The 23,436-nt window shown below is 32.9% G+C and overlaps 1 protein-coding gene across 2 annotated transcripts in view; it reads left to right on the plus strand.

Annotated features, from left to right (window-relative positions):
• The window catches only part of LOC150099291 (uncharacterized), a 181,142-nt gene that overhangs the window by 144,195 nt on the left and 13,511 nt on the right, over positions 1-23,436 (plus strand). For both annotated transcript variants that reach the window (XM_090403549.1, XM_090403550.1), the window contains exons 8-15: positions 305-346; positions 2,614-2,701; positions 5,949-6,026; positions 8,273-8,342; positions 13,367-13,519; positions 17,512-17,696; positions 19,624-19,785; positions 21,800-21,909. In XM_090403549.1, coding sequence (XP_090259675.1) covers positions 305-346; positions 2,614-2,701; positions 5,949-6,026; positions 8,273-8,342; positions 13,367-13,519; positions 17,512-17,696; positions 19,624-19,785; positions 21,800-21,909 — 888 coding nt within the window. The remainder of the gene's footprint in view (positions 1-304; positions 347-2,613; positions 2,702-5,948; positions 6,027-8,272; positions 8,343-13,366; positions 13,520-17,511; positions 17,697-19,623; positions 19,786-21,799; positions 21,910-23,436) is intronic.

Here is a 23,436-nt window from a genome sequence, read left to right on the forward strand (position 1 = left end):
TAATAACAGCTATTGCAGTCTGAAAAACGAAAAATGTTTTGCTTGAAAAAAAAAAAATGCATCCGCGTTTACAATATCTTTCTGATGAGAGGCGTATTCGTAACCATTGTTTTCGCGCCCTTAAACCTCTGGGGATCACCTTGTCGAGGGTCGTACGTGACACTGCCCACTCGAGCTTCACGCGCGTGTTTTAAATGTAAATTACTGTAAATCCAGTTGGTTGTAGGTCGTAAGTCATCTTTGACGTTAGTTTGCCGTAGCCTTGTTGCTTATAGTATTTTTTTTCTCGTTTTTTTTCCTATAGTTTACCACAGACGAAAGAACTTTGGCAGGATAAACTACACTGGTAAGTTTTTATTTTATTTATTTATATATATATATATATATATATATATATTATTTATTTATTTATTTATTTTTTTTTTTTTAAAACCGAAATGCAGGCTAAAAATACTTAAATATTGCCACGCATTTTGCATTATGATCATATGAATTATGGAATAGGTAATTATTAGAAACATATAACAGATACATATAAGGTTTGTGGTTTAAATAAATTAAACACATTATGATAACACATAAGAAGTATGGATAATGGTAATGAATTGCATTTTCTCAAGGTGAATGTTCCGGTTAAATTCAGTGGCGGATTCAGAATTGCGGGGTGGGGTGGGGATGTTCCGCTTATTTCCCTTAAGAAATCAGAGCAAAATATTATACGTTCAGTTATATATAATGAAAAAAAAAATGCTCTTTTAAATTATAATACAGATTAAAATTTGAAATGTTAATAAAACAAGAACTATTAAAATATCTAACAAATAACTCTCAATTAATCTAAAATAAAGTCTGGATATGCTTCTGATTAAGCTGGTGTCATTGTTTGAACAAGATATCATCCACAGAGACACAAATATTCCCTATATCTTCTCTTTTCTACGATCCTTAGCCACTAAGTTTTTCCTAAAGACGTCCACACATCCCAACGATTTGGTTCAACAAGCTACAGCATACGATCCAACGGACATATTCAAATACAGAAGACCAAAAGCTATATTGGCCTCCTTTAGTGATGCATAATCTCCATGCCCAATCAGGGCGAGCATTCTGCTCATAAATTTTACCTTCACTGCAACCACAACAGATAGCGGGGAATATGAAAAGCATCTTGCTTCACCCCTAAAGACATAAATGTCAATTGTCAACAAGATATCAGCATGATAATAGCATCATCTTCTTTTTGAAGACGTAGAGATTTTTTCAAGAGAAGGAGTTTCTATTTGTGGTACAAGTATCCTCCAGCATTTGAGGTATTAATCCAGCTTTGTATCTAGGACTGTTAAGAGAAGACTGGTATGTCAAGAAGTTTTGTATATTATATGTTATATAACTGATGTACATATGAACTCAGTGAAAATGTTCCAAGTTTTTTTTCTGGATATCTTCCTGATACAGCAGGAAACAGGTTTTACAAATCGACACTGACCACTCTTTTACACTTTTTTTTTTGGTCCATTCGATAATTTTCTCTGTGATACTGTGTTATGGTCAAAATCAGGAGCGAATAGTGGTCTTGAAATTCACGCTTGCTCTTGTTATCATTCAGGGAGTGAAAGGTGTGATTAAAGTCTGATTAGCGGAGTAATGAATTACTGACCATTTGGAACTATATATTTAGAAATATATGTAATATATTTAGAAATATATGTAATATATTTAGAAATATATGTTTAATCATACAACATTTATTTTACAATTGATATTCTATCTTTTTCAATTTAGCTACTTGAATATAAACTCTACCCTACAGTTCTTCTTTATGAACTGGTCAATAACATCGTCATAAAAAGTTGGTCGTAACTTAATTTTCCCGAGCAACACACTTGTAAAGGCAGGCTGAAGCTCACTGGCTAGAGCTACGTTGACTGTGTATGGCCTGTGTTTAAGCAACAGAGTGAGACGACATGAAATGGCTATGTGTACGTATTAAATCACAGTGCTGCTGCTGCGAGGACCTGGAAGCTCCTACAACCGAGCAAGCATCAGCCTTCGATACACAAGGCAAAGCTCAATTATTGCCACGCAAGCTTAAGACGTCTTCTATTTACAAAAATAAAAGCCTGAATGTAATGCTTATAAATGCATGCATGCATTTATTTAACAAATAAATATTACTTCTTTCTCAATTAAACCGAGCTTGTGTAGCAAGCATGGAAAATTCGTCCCTGGTCAAAATCATAGTTATGTGTTCATATAGAAAAAGAATCACAATCTGAAGTGATAGACTACATGCAGAGTAGAAATAATTTGAGGAGGGGATATTTGCCTTCATTTAACTTGCAATCACATACATACCACTTTTACCTGACTTAGATAGCACAGGAGTGGAAAGTGGAATTTATTCATAACTTTATTTTTTATGAATTAAACATGCACAGTAGTTGGCCTCATGTGAGGTGGTAGGATTTCTGAAAATCCTAATTTTTCCCGAGAAATTGGAACTTGACCATTAAGTTAAATGTCATTTACAGATGCAAAAACTTATAAGCCATACTTTAAAATTGGTTACTATTTTTAACTGTTTTAACGTTACTTTTTATTTTATTTTTACAGGTTGATTGCAGAAGCTAAAGAGAAAGAAGGATCTTTGCTCACATCTATTCAGATCACTTTTTGGGATCGTAGCTTAAACCGAGAATTTGTAAGGATTTGTTTTGTGATTATTGAAAATTGTAGTCATGTTTAAATAAATATTCTAGAGTGTAATATGCTTATACTAAATGATAAAGTAATAATAAATTTATTGTAATTAATTTAAATGAGCTGAGTAGTGATTCATTTGTCAGTTTTCTGAAAAACTGTTGAACTAGAAATATAACTACTCATTTAAAGAAATCCAAATTATTCACTGTTTTGCTAGCAAAACAGTGAATCAAACTACCATCAGACACACACTAAAATGACCTATGAAGAAATTTTGTGTTGGATGGTAGACATGAAATTTGATAATGAATTAAAACTAATTCATCAGTTATATTTAAATTCAGAGTTTTGTAGGACTTTAGGTTGCTTCCAAAAACAGTCTTTGCAATTAGAAACTCAATTTATAGCTTTACTTTCCTTCATCTTATATATTTTTTTACCATGGTATGCTCTTTATAATATAAAGATTTCCACTTATGTGTATTGTCTTTGCATTATGTGTAAGTATTTTGCTGAAAGCATGTGGAAGCACCTCTGAAGGGTACATGTAAAGAATACGAAAATAGCACTATGCAGAATTGATATAAATGGTATTTCAGGATAAGTAGAAACATTCAGCATCAGGTCCATTTAGAATTAAAATGGCAACTTTATTATTATGTGACACCTCCAAGGATTCATTTAGTGGAGGCACTCTACTCTACTCCACAGAATTCACCATCCGCTACGTAATCCACCAACTACACACAATCCCACCACAAATAGTAATGTTTGCTCTAAACTGTGTCTGCTTGCTGATTTGCTTGCATGCACAATGAGAAACCTATCTCCATATGAGATTGGCTAACTCACCTTAAGTTGAAAAAAAGCCCATGTAAAAGATGCTCTCATCACAATGAGAATCAAACTCAGGCTTTTTCTAATTGGACATTATAACATCAATTCTTCCAGTTGCACTACTTTGAGTATGAACTCTTGTTATCACATTCAATGAAGATATTGTAGTAGTGCTTAAACTGCAAAATCTGTCTATAGATGATGGAAATGTTGGAATGATGAATCCTGCTGTAGTCTGATTTCATTAGATAGAACTGGAATGTTCAACAGCCAATTGTCCACTGTTTTTTACCAATGCTCTCATGAATGGAGAGGTGTACATCCAAAAATATGATTGAAAAATAATGTTATCAAAAGTTATCCATTATAATTTTCAGACTAGGTATCTGCCTTTGTTTCAAGATAGGAAACAAGGCAGGAACAAAGAGTTATAGCCACAACTATAACTCTTTTTTGAAGTTACATAAATTCAGTACTTCTATATACCATTGTTGAAATCCATTCCATTTAACTATAACCATAAAATATGAACTTAGAATATTTTCTCCTCTTTTGCTCACTATCTTTTTTTATTATGTCATCTAATAAAGTTGTTCAGCCAAGTGCAACAAACTGTTAGTTAAATTTAAAGTACATGTGTAGGAATTGATTCTTATAACTATTTTGAACCAGTCGTACATGCATTTCATGAATGTTCTATGAATATCTTCAGTTCTCTTGACATTCATTCAACACCTGCATGAGTAAAGTTGCGAGGTTGACTGTGGTTGACTTTTACAGAGTCAACCATTTGGATTATTTGGAAAAGTGAGCAATTTTACTCTTAACATTTCAATCTAAATTGTTTATAAAACAATGAGGGGGCCTTGGCAATGAACCCTAAGATACTTCATTCCTAACATATGACACTTAGATTAACTTCTGAAGACTATTTCTTGTCATCTGCCTCTCAAACAATTTCCTGCCTATCTCAATTAGGTAATCATGAATACCCTGTTTTGGTGCATTATAATTAGCAGGCTATTATCATGAATATCATCAGAGCTTTGCTGAAATCCAAGTAAATCACATCATAAACATCTTTCCTAGCAAATCTGATAAAAAGTAAGAAGTTTGGAGTAATTAATTGTTCCTTATATGTCAACAAATGATTCTATCATGGATATCCTGGATAAATTCCTAATTAATTTTATTTCCATTACCTTGTTCATAACACTAATAAGGTGAGCAAAATAAAATTAATTAGGAATTTATCCAAGATCAAGCCACCTTTGATCATCTTCAATGAATCTCTACGAATGAGAATAGTTCCTTGAAATTGGCAGGATTATTCCAAATCACAAGGTGGCTCATCTCATAAAGTTGAGAATTATAGACTAGCCATCCTTGTGAATTGGAATAATCCTGCCAATTTCAAGGAACTATTATCATTCATAGAGATTCATTGAAGATGATCAATAGGGGCTTGATTAATCCTTACTTATCAAAGAAGATATAATATTCCTACATCTGACATTATTTGCCATACCATTTGAGATATCAACAGTTTTTTAAAATATCTTCCTACCATAAGATATTGTTAAGTAAATGTTACCTCTCAAGCAATATTTCCTCATTGAACTTTTTTATGTTGATCCCATCAAAGGTTGCAAACCTATAGTACATTAACTATCATGAGTGGGCTGAGGGTTAGATACCTGGATCTGTGCCTGAGAACAAACATGGAACTTCAAGTCACTTCAGCCCTCCAGTGAGCAGAAATAGGCTCAGCTGGGTGGTGAGAGTCTTGTGTCACTTAAAGACATTCACAAATATCCATGCCTCTGGTGAGATTCAAACCTATAGGCATTTGATTGGAGTGCAGAGATGCTATGCATTCCACCAGTCAGGCCAGCAATTTCGTTAACCCTGATATTAATTTAAATAATTCAGTCTTTTGAGTTTACACATTTCATTTGCTAATCAAAATATTTTACTATATTTTAAAGGAACTGTATTACTTAATATAGACTTAGGTAAAATATTTTAGAAAGTCTCTGTTGCAAAGTTGACATACATCACTTATTGAATTTTTGTTAATCATTAATACACCCTGTTGTGAACTTAGTAGTTAACAGTACCCTTTATTTGGATAATTATAGGTTTCATCTGTTATAACATGAGGGTAAATGTTTATAAGGTTGTGACCTCCCTTTTCACTAAAAGTAAATTAGCTGGATTTTTTTTTTTTTGGTATGGAGGTGGTAGGGTTTCTTTCCTGTTCATCTTGTTTTTTTTTATCCCAAATAAATGTTTAATTCATTAATATTCAAGTTATGTTAGTATTACAACTTTTTATTAGTTGTAAATTTTTTTCACCACATATTTTTTCTTGATTTTTTAAAACCATTCAAATAATTTTTTTATAGCGTGAGGCTGTGAAAGTTAACAATCGGCATACAGTCCTGGATTGCATAAAATTTGTGTTAACCCAGCTGGGAAAAAGAGTAAGTGTCTTCATCTGCTTATGTATTTATTATTATAAAATCTTACTTAATAAAATTAAATATTTTTGAGTAGTAATTTACTTTATTTACTTTTGGCTAATGCAAGTAAAATAATCTTTAAAAGAATTTAAATATTGTAAGCCAGTGCTTCCCAAACTTATGGATGTCAAGGCCCCCTTTGGAAAAATTAAAAGATTTCACGGCCCCCCCCATCCAAAAAAAAATCCTAATACAGACATATATTATTATAATATTTATTGTATTTATATTCAGTAAAAAACATGCACACCTAGCATATTTTTTCCGCATCGGCATACATGTGTACACTAGCAATGAAACATTAATTTAAAGAGCAAAAAACTTGGCCGTTTTAAATGAGTGCAAGATTTTGTTCATAAGCTTTTTTGTGCTTCTTATCAATACCTTTTTGAAATGAAACATATGAATAAGCATATATTTACTAATATTCATTGAGTACCGAAATACACAGGAAGCAAAATTTGTGAACCAACCAATGTGTGAATTTTTCCATTAAAATATAAACAAATAATAAAAATTAAATATGTTTCTTTAAAGATAAAAAAAATCTACTTAGTCATAAAACATTTTAGTTTTGTTTTCATTATTTCATGGCCCCAAGAGGGCTGCGGCCCACAGTTTGGGAAGCTCTGCTGTAAGCTGTTTGACTTGGGTGTGCTTGGAGTACTTTTTATTTTGATAGATTCATCTCATGAAAGGTTAGTAACCTATGGCATTTTTAGTTTTATGAACAGATTGAGTACCTAAGACAGCTCAGTCATCCTCCAGGTGTTTAATTCTGAGTAGATTGTTTGTCCTTGTCTTTTCATTTAGTGAATAAATGTTCTTCCTGGTGGCTATTATGGTCTTCTACCCTTTTTAAATTTTCTACAGCTATTGTAGAATTAGCTGTAGAAAATTTACTGTCATGTAAATTTTTTACATGTGAAAATTTACTGTAGAAAATGACTGCCTAGTAGGCAGTCATGTCTTAACCATTTCAATCTTCTCATCCAAATATTGTTGAGAATTTTTCTCTTATCTCTATTTTTATTTATTTATTTATTATTATTATTATTTTTTTTTTTTTTCAAAAACTTCTCTGTTTGTTCTGTGTGTAGATTCACCATTCTGAATCTCCTTCAGTACCACATCGTATAGGCCTCCATTAGGCTTGTTTGGTGTCAGCCTCCATTTCCAAAGCACAGTTCTCTGTACATAGAAAACAGTGTTCTCTCTTAAGAACTTTTTTTAATACTGATTAATAAATCCTCGACACCGCAAGGTAAAAGAGGGGAAAAGGAAGATGGATGGTTATAATGAGTGTGCTCTGTAATTATGGCTATTCTTGATTTTCTTTCTTTCAAATACTTTGCATTTTCTGAAGAGGATTCTCAAATAATTGAATTTTATTGTTGTCTGTAGTCAAATTTAATCTCTTCATTTTTATTATTCCACATTCTTTTGCTGTTTTGTTTAAACCATTTATAATTTTAGTCATTTGTACTTTGGGAGCTTGATGGCTTTATCCTCTCTGGTTCTTATAAACTTTAACTCTTTCTTTAACACCTTTTTCCTTTTTTTTTTTCATAGTTTTATTTCCCAGAACAGTTTTAATGTCTTCTGTAAAGATGTTAAAGAATGCTTGATAATTTAACCTTTAATGGACAAAATAAGTATTAAATAACCGAAGAACCCAACTTTGGAGACCAAACATAGACTTCAAACTACCTCTTAGGTGGGTAGTGATCATCTACCACATAAGCTTCCCCCCCCCCATATTAAATACTATCAGCAATAAAATATTATTTTTACCAGCATGCCACAATAATAAACAAACAAGCACTTAAGTTACTAAGCTGGATTATCTTTGGATATGTAGTTCTTTGTCATGTTTTTTGTATGTGTATTTATATATTTTTTCTTATTATGGACAGTAATTTTTTTGGGGGAAAAGAGCATACTCTGATAGAACAGAGGGATCCTACTGATGACAGTTTCTTAATATTGCAAGTACTGATAAAATATGTACAGAATAATTGATTTTAATCCTTAGCTATCTTGCATTGCAAATTATTGTGGTTCCTTTTATAAAATCATCAAGAAAGTACTTTGTGTGCTATTGTCCCATCAAATAAACAGTATAGATGATGTTTATGCTCAGACTGTTTAGAAAATTACTTTCCCAAAATAAATTCATTTGATTAAAGTTTTTGTTTTGTTTTAAGGAACTTGTAAGTGGTGAATACCAGCTGTGGGTAAAAACAGGCAAAGATGATGCACCGTATCCATTAATAGGCAAGTATCTGATTCATTGTTTTCATTCTACATTAAGACATATGGACTCCAGTTAAAATATTATGATCATCATCATCCTAATAGTTCATGGGTAACCTCCCTTTCTCCTAGAAATGCTGCTCTACAGCAAAGCATGAATTCCATGAGACCTAAACATTATAGGAGGTGGTATGCTGTACCACATTATTATGACTGCTTCCCATAGATCTGTGAGTGTTCAGGATGGAGAATTCAAATGCTGGTGTTCTTGATCCATATAATCCTAGAAATGTTCTGTGGAATTCAAATTCTGCAAATTTAGCAGCCATTGTGAAACACCTGATAGCCACTGTGTTAGTGATACCAGCAATGTGGCACAGTGCATTATCCTGCTGGAATATCCTGTTGTGCTCCAGTGGAAAGACAGTCACCATTAAGAGGGTCTACCTGATCAGCCACAACAGGTAAGTACCTTGTAGCATTCATGACCTGACTGGTGTCAGAGTACTAAGAGATTCCCTGAAAATCTCTCATACCATGATTATTCCAAGAGTTGAAGGATACTGAGAAGAATGGCAATTGCCAGACCTGCTTTTGTGTGTGTTTTTTTTTTTTTTTACTGACCCATGACATCAGGGTGATGCACTTCTCCAGGTTTCACCTAATGTCCACATAGTATAGTTGGAAAAGAGATTCATAAAAAAAGCAACTTTTTTTTTTTTCACTCTTCAATGGTCCAGTGACATCTCTCATGGAAACTGTAAACATAGTCATTTACACCTAGACATCGCACAGTGATGACTAGGTGTAAATATGGATACCTTCAGTACATCCTCTTCAAAGGTCCATATATAGGAGAATACAGGGATTGTGATTCTGTGAAACACCACCAGTCAGCCCTTGATTAAATTTCCTGGTCAGCCATTCCACATTTTCTTTTTTTTTTTTTTCTATGGACTTGCACAAGGTGGACCAACTTATGTTTACCATGAGCATTATTGAGACTAGTATGCACATCTGGTCTGGTGATTGCCATTCTTCTCAGTATCCTTGCACTCTTGGAACATTTTTTTTTTTTTTTCACATTTGACGTCTGTAGACGTCAAATGTGAAAATATGGTCACTGCCATACCGCACATTGTTTTTGGTAATGATGTCTTCTGCTAGAATAAGTGGTAGTGTCGCAGATTCCCTTTCCACACAAAGTTTGTGGGACAATCACAAACATCCACGGCGGGATTCGAACCCACAGTCTCTTGGCTGGAAAGCGGACATGCTAACCACTTGGCCCACCAGGCCCTACATAAAAACAACTTACAGCATTTGCAGTTTCCTGGATACTGCCATTCTTCAACTGGTACCTGACAATAGTGATTTTTTTTATGTCTATCGGATTGCATCCTTTTCATGTTGATTGGCAGCTTTGAATGAACAGTATATTATACACTTCCAGTATCATGTATATTGGCTTTCACCAGGATATGAGTGCCACCTGGCAGAGCAGAATGGGTGATTACGAAAAATAAGGGTGGTCATAATATTTTTACTGAACTTTGTATATTAACAGAATTATTTTAACAGTAATTTTAAATTCTGATCTTTGAGTAGAAGGTGCTAAATTATTGTGCTGGGAAGAACTTTGCACTGTACTCTGTATTTTATTAAAATATATGCTTTCACTCACAACTCTTTAAGCAGTTCATGCACAAGAATGCAATAAGTTAAAAAAAAATGTCTTGTTATAGAGAATTGGTTACAATCCTAACTGGACAGACTATTTAGACTAGATGATTTTATTTTTATTTGAATTGAGGAAATATAACTATCTTTGGCCATTTTTCATATTCTTACCTGTTATTAACTTGTAACATAAATGAAAGAATGATTACAATAATTGTCAGACTGCTTGTTTGAATTTTAAAGTTGTCAGTTATTTCTTTTTACTGAAATTTTAAAACTTGAACTGCAGGTTCACAAACTCCGAGTAGGTCTTAATGTGTAAAATTATTTTTAACAGGAGGCTGATTTAAACATAGGCAGCTCGATCTGTTTCAAACTTCTGTCTGAATTTTATTATTCTTTTACCTTTATTGAAATAAACCACTCATAGAAAAAGACTTCATTTTGGAAATGAAGTAACCATTGATCCTTTCCTCACTTCAATTCAACTAACTAACTATAATTGCCCTTTAGACTGATCCTTCGCATTATTGTTGGTTGTAGCTACTACTTATCTTATTCAAACATGTTGCCTTTACAAGACTTCTCTGCAGAGTTTATTAAATCAAAACATTTTAGTAATTTTATCTAGTTTACAAACTATTTTTTTATGTGAAACCCATACTAATGAAAGTTAAATCTATAGTACCTGGTGGACCCAGGACCAGATTTAAAGTTAGTGTGATCCTTAAGCTACAACATTAAGAGGCTCCCTCTACTGGGTAAATTCTAGGTTATCTGTACTGAGGCAGAGGCTACTTATAATATGTGACTCTAAGCTGTAGCTTGTCTAACTTGTATGTAAATCCAGCCCTGAGTGGATGAGAGAACAGATAAGATATAAGCCAGCTTATCTGGCATCCAAACATTTTTATGCTACTTCAGGCCTCCATACAGCAAGAATCAGTTACCCCTAGATTATAAAATTATATTGGCTTTTGGCAGCCAGATATTTATAGTAAAACTGTAAATATACTGAAGAATAAGATTTGATATTGCAGTTTCAAACTCATTGGTTTATCTCGGAGATCAGTTAGAAATCCAAATTAACTTCAGTAGCTCATGTTGAAAGTTAGCAAACTCATTAGTTTGCTGTTGATTGGGAGCGTGAAACTGAAGAATGAGTCTAGTCTTAGCATTAGTATTACATCCAAACATTTGGATGAAAAACATGAATTTTTATATTTTTTTCTTTAATAGCAAATTATGCATTATTGAATACATTATCAATAAAATATAAAAAGAGATTGATATAGATCAGCTTTAATAGTTTTTCAAATGGTTGACAAAAAGCATGCTACTGATTGTTTATTCACACTAATAAGAGAAAAGTGGAGTATTTACAAAATATCCATTTTTATCTCCAACTCCAGCCAGGAAACAATATAGACTCTGAAATAAATAACTTACAAGTTGACATTGCCATCTATTTGTGATAGTAGATAGCTGCTTCTGAGAGAGCAAGCTAGAAATAGTAAAGTTTTTTAATCCTGCTTCCACTTATTATATTATTATTCCACTATTATTCTCATATGTAAATGTTTTATATAAATAATATAAAAATACATAAAAATCATATATATAAATATTTTATTATATTTTTATTATCATATCATGGCAGAATCCAAACTGACTGTCATTGATTAACTAGTGAGCCATCTCTATGTAATGGAAATTGTTTAGAAGTTTCTCCCAAACAACATTGGAGATTGGAGTTACTAATTTTCTTCCAAATTGGCAAATATGATAATAAAATATTTATATATATGATTTTTACGTATTTTTATATTATTCATATAAAACATTTACATATGAGAATAATAGTGGAATAATAATATAACAAATAAGTGGAAGCAGGATTAAAAAACTTAACTATTTCTAGCTTGCTCTCAGAAGCAGCTATCTACTATCACATTAGTAACTCCAATCTCCAAAGTTGTTTGGGAGAAACTTCTAAACAATTTCCATTAAGTAGAGATGGCTCACTAGTTAATCAATGACAGTCAGTTTGGATTCTGCCACTCGAGATCCACAGCTGATTTTTGGCCTATGTCACCCACCACTGGATACATGCCATGGAAAAGGTTGGAAAAATGTGCTGTTCCTCTTGATGTTTCCAGAGCATTTGATCATGTCTGGCATTGAGATCTGCCCAGTACATTCCTTCTTTCCTTCCTTCCTTCCATTAGTCTACCTTCATACCTCTGTAATTGGGTAGCCAGCTCCCTGGTCATTCACTGTGTGTGTGTGTCATGCCATATGTTTCTCTCTCTTTGAGCATTTCAGACTGTGTTCTATCACCAACAATCCTATCAATAGCTTTGCTGCTGATAGTACACTTAACCTGTTCTACTCATTTAACAAACCATGCAATGCTCAAACTTCCCAAGCTTCAAGATTGTTTGCAATCGGCATCTTAAACACTGATATCCATATCGCGTTTCAGTGGAATGAGGATGCCTTCATTACTCCCAAAAGGCACTCATGTCTTTTTTTTTTTTCTTGCAAAAGGGATCTCAGTTCACTTGCTCTTACCCTCAGAAATATGCAAACCACATCAATAGCTTTCTCAGCCCCTAAAAAACACTAGACATTCCCCTCTAATCAAGACTTTCATCCATCCATATACTAACTTAATAGAAATCAAGCCAAATCTGCCCATCCATAGAATACTTTGCACCTAAAAAATTCTTGATTATAATGTTTAGAGGAGGGCAATAACTAACAGATGATCTCTCTTTTACCTTACTTTAACCACCACCTCATAGACACGCTGCTTCAGCTCTGTTTTTTCAACAAATACTTCCAATAGACATTGAACTGAATTGACATCCATCATTCTTCTGCTTTTTGTTGGGCCTCTTAAAATGCGATCAGCAATAGCTCAGCATGCCTTTTCATACCAACTCTTTACCTCTTCCTATTATTTCATTTACTTCTATCCCTGGGAATAGTGTTCCCAAACAACTTGAACCTGAACTTTTCAACAAAAATGTCAAAAAGATGTCTTCCCAAGCCTGTCCTCACCCCCTAGCACTAATGTGTTGTAGGGTCTTCTACCTCTTGTGTATGGGATCAGTATAATAAAATTCTGTAGTCCAAACTGAACAATGATTACAAACTCAATATAAAAAGTAAAAGTGCTTCTTATAAAGTGGATATAAATAATTGCTTCATTTAAAGCATTACTGGTGTAAAGTAGCAATTGGTACTTATGTCAGGCATATGACTTAAATTGGGAAATGCAATTAGTATTTGAAAAAAAATATATAAAATAAATAAATTGCGCTACAACTAATTTATGAAACACGTTTTCTCTTTTGTAGGTCACGAATTTCCCTTCTGTATTAAAATGAATTTTATTCGTGAGTTGCTGAGGAAGTCTGAGTTAGATTTGTCTAACTTTAAAAATGTTAGCACAGATGCAAAGTGTACATTTATCCTGAGAAGTAATTCTAATAAATCATCATTACTAATAGGTAAAATATTCCATATTTAAGTGGCATTTCCCTAATTACTGTATATGTTGGCATATAAGACGAGACTCAAATACTATAGAAAACCCCTCGAAATCATGGGTCGTCTTATACGGCAAGTATAAAAAGGGAAGCTTAATTTCTTGGATGAACATTTAAGTAGTTACAATACATAGTTATATAAGAAAATAGGCAGTGTTTATAAACAAATCAGATTAATTTTTTGTTACATAAATTTATTTAAAATATTACAATAGATGTAAGTCTTAAAAAACAAATAATAATTATTAACCTCAATTTTTATGTTAATTTTCTTCATCATCTGTTGAAAATAGTTCTTCAGATTCATTGTTTAAATGATTGTCATATGAATCCCAGTTCGAATCCAGTGAATTGATTTAGTTTTCATCGTCATCATTGTCCCACAACAGATCATCTTCCATACCATCCAGAAGATTAGAGATACCACACTTTTTAAATGATTTTATTGCAATCTCTACTTTTACTTTATTCCATGCTTTGATCACAGAATTGCACAACGTATCAAGTGATGTAGCATGCATAGATCCACTATTTCGTAAATGATTTTTCATCGGTCAACATCCAATTATTCCACTCTTCTCACACGTGATCTTTAAATGGTTTGTTCAAGCAGACGTCTAGTGGTTTTAACATATAGAAGTTAAATCACCTGGTATAACAGCAATTTTTGTGTTATTTTTTTCTAGAAGACTTTCAGTATTCTCAGTTAAATGACTGAAACATATCCCATACTAAATAAACTGCGTTTCTTCATTATACTGCCTGGTTGCGTGTTCCACACATTATTTATCCATAATTTCACACCATTTTCGTATATCCATCCTTTTTTGTGAAAATGTACAAAAACACATGAAGGAAATTTTATATTAGGTTTAGTTTTACGTTTGAAGATGATCATTGGTTTTAACTTGGTTCCATCAGCCAAACATGACAACACAACCATAAATCTTGATTTTCATGACCTGTACTTCAAACTAGCACATTCTTACTACCTTTTAGCCTCCACTGTTTTATTGCTTATCATATCAAAGCTCATAGGTTTCATCCATATTTCCAATATTTGACAATAGAAATTTATGTTCTTGTCTCAACTGAATAATAAATTTATGGAAACTGGTAAGTTTGTGGTCAAGATCTGCTGGTAGTTTTTGAGCAATTTTCGTTTTTTGTCTTATTACCAGATTTTGTCTGTTCATAAAACGATTACACTATTCTGAAGTAGCTTGAAATTCTATACTTTCATCCGGATTCAATCTTGACCATTTTAGTGCATATGCTCTAATCATATTTCTTGTAACAAGATAACCATTCTGCCTTTGTTCGAATACCCATTGTGCAACATGATTTTCCAGTTGTGGCCATCGGGTGATTCCCGTTCTCATTGCACATTTTTTCTATGGCAATTTTTTTAAAATATCTTCTTTCTTCCTCCATTCTCTTACCATCTTGGTTATGTTAAACTTTCTTGCAGCAGCAGCACAGTTATTAGTTTGCTTTGCCATTTCAATTACCCTTATTTTAAATCGAGCTTCATACTTTTTTCTTTTTATTGCTGGTTCCATGATTTTAAATGATAACAATTTTAATGATCCTAAAATTTAAAAAAAAATACAAAATTAATAATTAATTACAATTCGGGCTAATTACTTTTAATTAGGGTAATTTGTGTAAATACTAAATCTATGCTATGCAAAAAAAATAACAGATATGCATCGATATAAAAATAGCAGATATAACAACAATACCTAACGTTGCATTAACACAAGAAAGAAGAGATTGGGGGTCATCTTATGCAACTGACAGAAGCTTAAAACCTAAAAATAGTCTAAAATTTAGGCCTCGTCTTATATGCCGACATATACAGTATATTCAGTTTCATATTTTCCTAGACTATTTTTTTGTATTAGAGCTTTACTGCAAGCTGAACAGCCAATTTATGATTGAGCTTTATTAGTTTGTTTTCTATCATAAATAGGATGTTGATTTTTTTTTAGCCATATGCATAAAGTTTTATTCTTTAATTGAGAATTATTTATATGATTAAAATTGTGTACAGTATTATTATTTATATTTTTTATTGAACAGGTATATTATTCCTTCTTTGAAATATGAAAATATAATAATTGATGTACTCTTTGTGATGTCTCTAATGAAGAAGATAATGTGAATTGTCTTCTTCATTGGGGAATTTAATGTGACAAATCAATATGTTCATCATATCAGTTTTTCACATTCAAGTTCAGAATCATAAATACTTCATACAGTTTCTTGTGTAAAAGTTGCATTCAAACAACATAATCATAACTGGTTTATGCTCACAAAGCATTTGATTAGTTGAATTCCCTCCCCTCCCCTTTCAAAGTTGAGTAAAAAATTCATAATGAAAAAGTATGAATTTTTAGCATGGGAATTTTTCACTTGAAGCAAATTTTGTTTTTTGTAATATAAACACTAACATTCCCTCAGTTTTAAAATTAAACCTCCTTTATTTGTCACTCAAGTTACTACAAGAATGTTAATTGAATGTCATTTAGGATATCCATCCATAATAGCATGTTGTCAACTGTAGGTGCCAAATCAATGCATTTTTTGGTACTTTGCCAGATTTGTTTAATTGAAACTCCTTGTAACTTCAAATAAAATCTAAATTATCATTATCTCCATAACCACCACAGTCATTAAATGTATGAGTGATAATCATCATAGTATGCTTTTCAGCTTTATCTCTTTATCTTTTGCATCATGCTGTTAGCTATTATTATTATTATTAGCACTTTGCAAATATATCGTTATTCTATAAATACATTATGACCATAAATGGTTATAAATCTGACGTAACTGGCTGACCATAATTATTATTATTACTTGACACCTCCAGGGAGTCCAAGGACTCATCGAGGGAGGGCACCTACTCTACATCTGTCTCCACCACTCAATCCACCAACAAGTCGCAAACTAGACCAACTCCATCTACTGCCAACCACTACTATTTTCACAGACAATCACAAATATCCTTGCCTACAGTGGGATTCAAACCCACCACCTTTTGGCTGGAGAGTGGATATGCTGACCACATCCAGAAGTCTCACATGTGATATACTGATGTCACCATTCTACATAAATAGAATAGAACTTAGAGCAAACACTATCCAAAAAATTCAGAATTTAGGTTTATAAACATGTACTGAAATTGAAAATAATAAATGGAATTGTATATCATACAGTTTGCTTTTAACAAACTGTATGATATATAACTGAAGTTCTGCATACACTAACTTACTATTTCAGGATTTGATCTGTGATTGAAAAAATCTTAAAGACTATGAGGAAACGAAAATACAACACCTTTTAGACATCACTTGACTCTCTAAAGGAAAATCTTTGTTCTGTTTGCCCTTCTCAAAAAAGACAGATGACTACCTCTTGCATCGATTTGCACTATGCAATGTATACTACCTTAGGAAACAGAAATATATATGGAATATGCAAAAATCTGACTATAGTAGGCATTGAACCCACAGCCTGTTGGTTAGAGAACAGATATGATAATCTATTAATCACCCAGACTGGCAATACAGATGTAGAAACTAAGCTATGTTGGATTATAGTACTACAAACAAATTAAGAATATACCATGCAAGACTAAAAATGTTTAAGAATATACTGCGCTTCCAAAGGAAAAAACATATAAGTAGGTTCTCTTTAAATGCCTGTGATTTAACTGAATGACAACCCTACTTATCAATTACCTAACCATTTGTACTCTTAATTTTGTACATCTTAAACAAACCATATTGAGTATAAATCCAACTCATAATTAAAAGTAGCACATAATTTCTTATTCATTATTTTTATTCAGAAAAAAAACCATATATTGCTTGTGTATGCTAAAAAAAGACATTTTCATTTCATTAGGTACCTTTCCTAATAGATTTGTTTATACTCAATTGTAGGACCGAGAATTGTTAAGAAAAATAAAAAGATTCGCAAGCCAACGCTAATCCATTGGCCATTTAAGCGCCAGTCCAGCAAACAGGATTCTGTGGATGGTAATTCAGCATCTCTTCAGCCTGGTAATTTATTTGGCCAGCCACTTAGTGAATTGTGTAAGGATGGCAACATTCCAAAGCCAGTGGCTGTAAGTATATTTTGAAATGAAATATTGTATATTCTTAGCTAAGAAAAAAAAAAACAGTTGAAAATATTTCTTGGTATATATCCTCAGCTCATGGACAGGATATAATATGATAGTAATGCACAACTAAGTGTACATTATTACTTATTTTCAATAGTTTTCTTCCAGATCTCTTGTCAAGTCTTCAATATTATCAAATCTTATATTTCATTCTTTGAGTATTTTCATGCTTATCAGGTGTCAGACACCTGTTTTCCTAACTTTTTCTCTCTGTTTTGTTTAAGTAACCACACGACTTTGGATTAATTCTGTTCACACATTCTTTTTTTTTTTTTTAATACAATTCTGCCATTGATATTATCTGTTCATTCCCCTGATTTTTCTCAGACCTCTCATATCTGCAGTCTTGATCTCTAATCTTTGATCAGCTGATTTATGTCTAACCTATCATTTAAAATTAAAAATTTCACATTTGACGTCCGTAGACACCCTACGGTCACTGCTGCACCTCACATGGTTTTGGTAATGATTTCTTCTGCTAGAATAAGTGGTAGGGTCGCAGATTCCCTTTCCACACAAAGTTTGTAGGATAATCACAAACGTCCATGCCCACGGTGGAATTCGAACTCACAGCCTCTTGGCTGGAGAGTGGACACGCTAACCATTCGGCCAACCAGGCCATAAATTTAAATTGGTTTAAACATTCTTTAGCCAAAACACTAAACTAGTAGTATAATTTCTCTTATTCTATAAAAACTTATTCCACTGGCTACCCACCATACTAGCTTTACTTATTCTGTTGTCCTGTTTTCAATTTTCCATTTTCACTAAAAAAAATTATGCTAAAATAGCTAATATATTTTATTTGTTCTATAGGTTCTCCATTGAAAATGCAGCTGATATTTTTCTGTTTATTTTCATAGGTTTTTTATTTACTGATTCAAACCAAACTTTTTATTTTTACAGGAATTAATCAGTTTAGTTAAATAAATGATTGTATACCCCTAACCCACACACAATAATAATGAACTATAGATCATAAACTTTATGGCACATTAGTGCCACAAAAAAAAACATCAATAACTTGTGTAATATATTTTTTTTTAGGATGGTTTCAGATTAAATAAACAAAAATAATTTAATAAGATAATGAAATTAATGAATTTTTGTATGTGAATCCCACCCACAAAAGTCTTTAAATCTATAATACGTGAGTGTCGTGATTAGGCTAAGGATTAGATAATCTGTGAATCCTACTCTGAACATAGGACTTTTTCTGTTCAAGCCAAATAAGGTTCCGGAAAACAGGAAGATAGTCTCTCAACAGGAGCAAAGCAAATCTTCTGCTGTGTAAAGCTTTAATAACACCCATGCCCCTATGGATTCAAATCTCTGGTTGAAAAGCAGATACTCTGTCCACTCAGAAACTAGGCCAGCATTTAAAACTGTTATTAAGAACAGTTTCAGAAACTAATCAAGAAATATACAGTATTTGATTTGTAGGAGAATGGGATCAACTTTATATAACACACATTGAATTAAAACAGAATTAGTGTCACCAGATTTTAGCAATAGAGCAAAACAGATTTGCAATTCAGAACTTGCCTAAGTAATGAAGGTATGGCTATGTTATTAATTTTATTATTGGAGCAGTACAAACCATATGATAATTTTAAACAAATGCTTATCTAACCCTTACCTCATTTATAATACAAATGTTTTCTAGGTTTCAAAATATTCTGTGGGTGAGATATAGATATATAAAATGCAAAAAAAAAAAAAAAAAAAAAGTAAAAAATGTCTTGTGAATGAATTATCCTAATTTTTTCAAGAAGTTATTGGTTTTAAAATCTTGAGGATTTAATTTTCTAGTATTGGAAAATTTTTCTTAAATTTTTGTTTTTATAAGTAATCCCATTTCCTCTCCTAGGCAATTCTTAACCAGCTTTTCCAGAAAGGTCCTTTTACTGTGGGAATTTTTAGGAAATCTGCCAATGCCAAGACTTGTCGAGATTTCAGGCTCAAATTGGATGCACATCCAGACTGTAATCTACAGAATGAACCTGTTCTTGTACTGGCTTGTGTTTTTAAGGTGAGATTTTTTTATTATTTTAACCTGACTGTGCATAAAAGGCTCAGTTTGTTAATTTTTTTTTTGTTGTGGTCTCTAGTCAAAGAGCAACTAATCAATTTTTAGACAATGAAAATTAAGTAATGAGGACAACATGGTTCTCTATGGTTTTCTGAAGCTATGAAGTGAGAGTAAGGAAATCTTGAAATTTAATCCTGCTATCAATCCTTATTCACTGCAAGAGGGAGGGAGATAATGGAAGTAAATCTGCTTCAGCCCAAGACTTCCTTACCTAACTATATTGCTTTTATCTGCTGCCATTGTCATGTTCCTAATTCAGAAAACACAACCATGTTGTCCTCTTTGACTATTTAACATTCACAATGCAAACTGACTCCACTTTTCCTCTTTCAAAAATCAAACCAGAAGGGGAGGCTGAATCATTTGCTATCAGTCAGGATCTAACACAAATTGTTAGATCTTTGAGGTAAAATCAGGTGTAATGGGTGCACACTATCTGCATATTCATCATCTGTTATGACTTATGAATGAAATTGGAATTAAACCTGATGTTGAAATTGGAAATGTTAAACTCAGCTCTTTAACCGAGTAACAAATTTAGCTAGAAAGTCTGCAATAAAAAAATAGACTGAAAAATAGGCAGGAACATGGAAAACATCAGTTGTATCCTGAATGGAGAATCTGTAGAACATGTAAAATATTTCCATTTTAGCAAAGATGGCAAATTAAATATGGAAATAGAAAACATAATAAGCAAAAATTTTAAAAGTCAATTGAATAAATTTATATGGAATATGAGAAATTAGTCAAAATATGTTCAGACCAATTGTAACTTGATTGAATAATTGATCAAAGATTAGAGAGAGAGACCACAGATATGAGAGTTTTGAGAAAAATCAGGGGAGTAAACAGATAGCATCAATGGTAGAATCATATGCAAAATGATATTAAGAAGCAACAGGATCAGGAATGAGTGAGTGAGAGAGAGAGCAGAGGTAATCTAAGATGGTATGGTCACTTAAACAGAATGGGAAAGGAACGATTAGCAAAACAGGTATTTGAAGTTAGGTAGCAGTAAAATGACCTAGAGGAAGACTCAGATCTAGTGTGGTGCAGTTAGATGTGCCTTAGAAGACTGAAGTGGGAGATCTCTGAATGTTGGAATCTTGATAGAATTGAGGGGGGGGGGAATTGTCAATAAGAAGTTAGTAATAATGCAATCTTTATCATGTAGTACGCTCTTTGAGGGTACTCATCAAGAATTTAATATTGCTTATGCTTGAAGAGAAATAATACACTGAGCTTGCATGATTTGACTGCAGTTACAGTTTTGCTTAAGAATCTTTACATGTATAGCATTTCATCACAGATTCATGACTAACATTTAATAATACAAGTGATCATTACTCATTTAACTTGGAATAGATTAAAAATAATTAGTTGTCAATGCCAGGCTATTGTGTTAATATATCCATCCATCCATCCAAGGACTGGTTGAGTAAACCCACAACAAACCCCTCCTAATGAGAGGTTTTACTGGCGTATTAATGCAGCCGGCTTGCCATTCCTCTGCCGCATCCTGCAAGAGCGGTATTCTTGACTAATCCATGTATGTTTAACAGGGCTGGTTAGCCTGCTTGTGGGATGAAAAACCCTGCTGCCCAAGACCGGCTAACTTGGCTATGGCTGAGGAAGATCCTTAAGCTCCTCACGTTGTCAACGGGAATCGAACCTAGGACACTCCTTCCCCAGGCATATGATTGCGAAGCGTAAAGCCACTAGTCTAACCACGCGGACGTATTAATATAATGCGGTCAAATTAGATTGTCTATTCATTATCACCAATGCTATATTAATTCCTTGAAAAGGTTTTTTTTGGAAAGAAACATAAATTTTAAATATAGTTTGCAAACTAGCTAATAAATAGTAAATTATTATACACAATTAGTAGGTACTGCTGAAAATAAATTAGGATCTATTTTTCTTACAATAGTGATTTGCATTTAATCCACAGGAATTCCTTCGTTCACTGCCTGATTGTCTGTTGATGTCTAGCCTGTACAGCGAATGGCTGGAAGTGGGTGCATTAGATTCCGACTGGGAATTTAGAGAACAAATACTAAGGTGTGTAATTCAAATTTTATATATTTGATTGTATATAATATACTATATTATAGTATTTTCATAGTAGGAAATCTTGACTAAAAATGTGACTCGATTCATTTATAGCATTCAATAGGTGTGATGATTGTTATTTTTAATAACAAAATAGCATTATTATACAAGAAATTAATTGGCGATGCATTTTATGGATCATTTCTGTATTTGTCCTAACTATTTTAATTACTTCAGTTATTACTTTAGCTACCTGCAAAATATTTTTGTAATTCTTCTAACTGGAATTCTTATCTGGAGAAGAATGTTTTTTTTTTTTTTTTACTCGAGTCCACTTTGAAAATAGTGTGTGATATTGAGACCATATATAAGTAGTAAATTCTCATTCTCTAAGGTAGTGGTTTTTAAATTTTAAACAGATGTCCCCTTCCTCCTTTTTTTTTTACAAAAAAAAAAAAACTTGACCCTCCTCCCCCATTTATAAAATATAAAAAAATTTCACGTTTGACATCCGTAGACTCCGTATGGTCACTGCCATACCTCACATGGTTGTGGTAATGATGTCTTCTGCTAAAATAAGTGGTAGGGTTTGCAGAATAACCACAAACATCCATGCCCACAGCAGGATTCAAACCCGCAGCCTCTTGGCTGGAGAGTGGACATGCTAACCACTCGGCCAACCAGGCCAGCACACACATAAAACAGTATCAACCTTTTTATTTGATTAGTTTGATGGTATCAATGGCCAACAAAGTAAGGTTTTTATAGTTTTTGATAGTTCACAATTATACTTCGAACCAAACTAAAATTAAAATCCGTCATCCATCAGTGGCTTTAACAGGTAATTAATTGCCCATAGCCTTCCAAGTATCCTTGGATTTTTTCAACCATAATACAAGGATAAGGTGGTTACCCCTATGCCTTCAAGTATTCTTGTCTGTAAATTGCATGTGTTCTACTGGCTGGTTTGTCTGTTTTGAGGGACGAAAAACCAGAGTTTCTGGGAGAAAAAAAACCCTCTACCTCCATATGAGGCCGGCTAACTCACCTCACGTCATGGACGGGAATCAAACCCAGGTCTTTCCGACCAAAGGGCTTTGTCTATGCCAACTGAGCTACGGAGGCTGAAAAGTAAAATAGCACACAGAAATATTTATTCTAAAAATTACAACTTTTAAATTTCTAACTTAATATAAATGACAAAAAGTATTTAATGAGTTGGCTGGGCTTCAGCACATTTTTTAAAACATGTAATTGATGATGATATTGCCACTCTTAATTCCTTGTAATTAACTCATGGTTGGGTGGGTTCTTTGTGAGAGTTTCTCAGCATTTTTGCTGTTGCTTAGTTCAATCTTTTAAATGTGATCAAAGAGAATGCATCTGCAGTGTGGTAGCCTAGCAAAAATTAAAAGTACGATATAAACCCAGATGTGCAGAACAGTTATGTATTGGAGAATTTGATAACATCTTATACATATTGAAATAAGTGGATGGAATATTGAGTGCATGCAAGAGTTGCGCTTGAAAGTATAA

The sequence above is a fragment of the Typopeltis vanoorti genome, chromosome 14 (genome assembly GCF_054136105.1).
Source record: "Typopeltis vanoorti isolate ZY-2024b chromosome 14, IOZ_Tvanoo_1.0, whole genome shotgun sequence".
Lineage (NCBI taxonomy): Eukaryota > Metazoa > Arthropoda > Arachnida > Uropygi > Thelyphonidae > Typopeltis > Typopeltis vanoorti.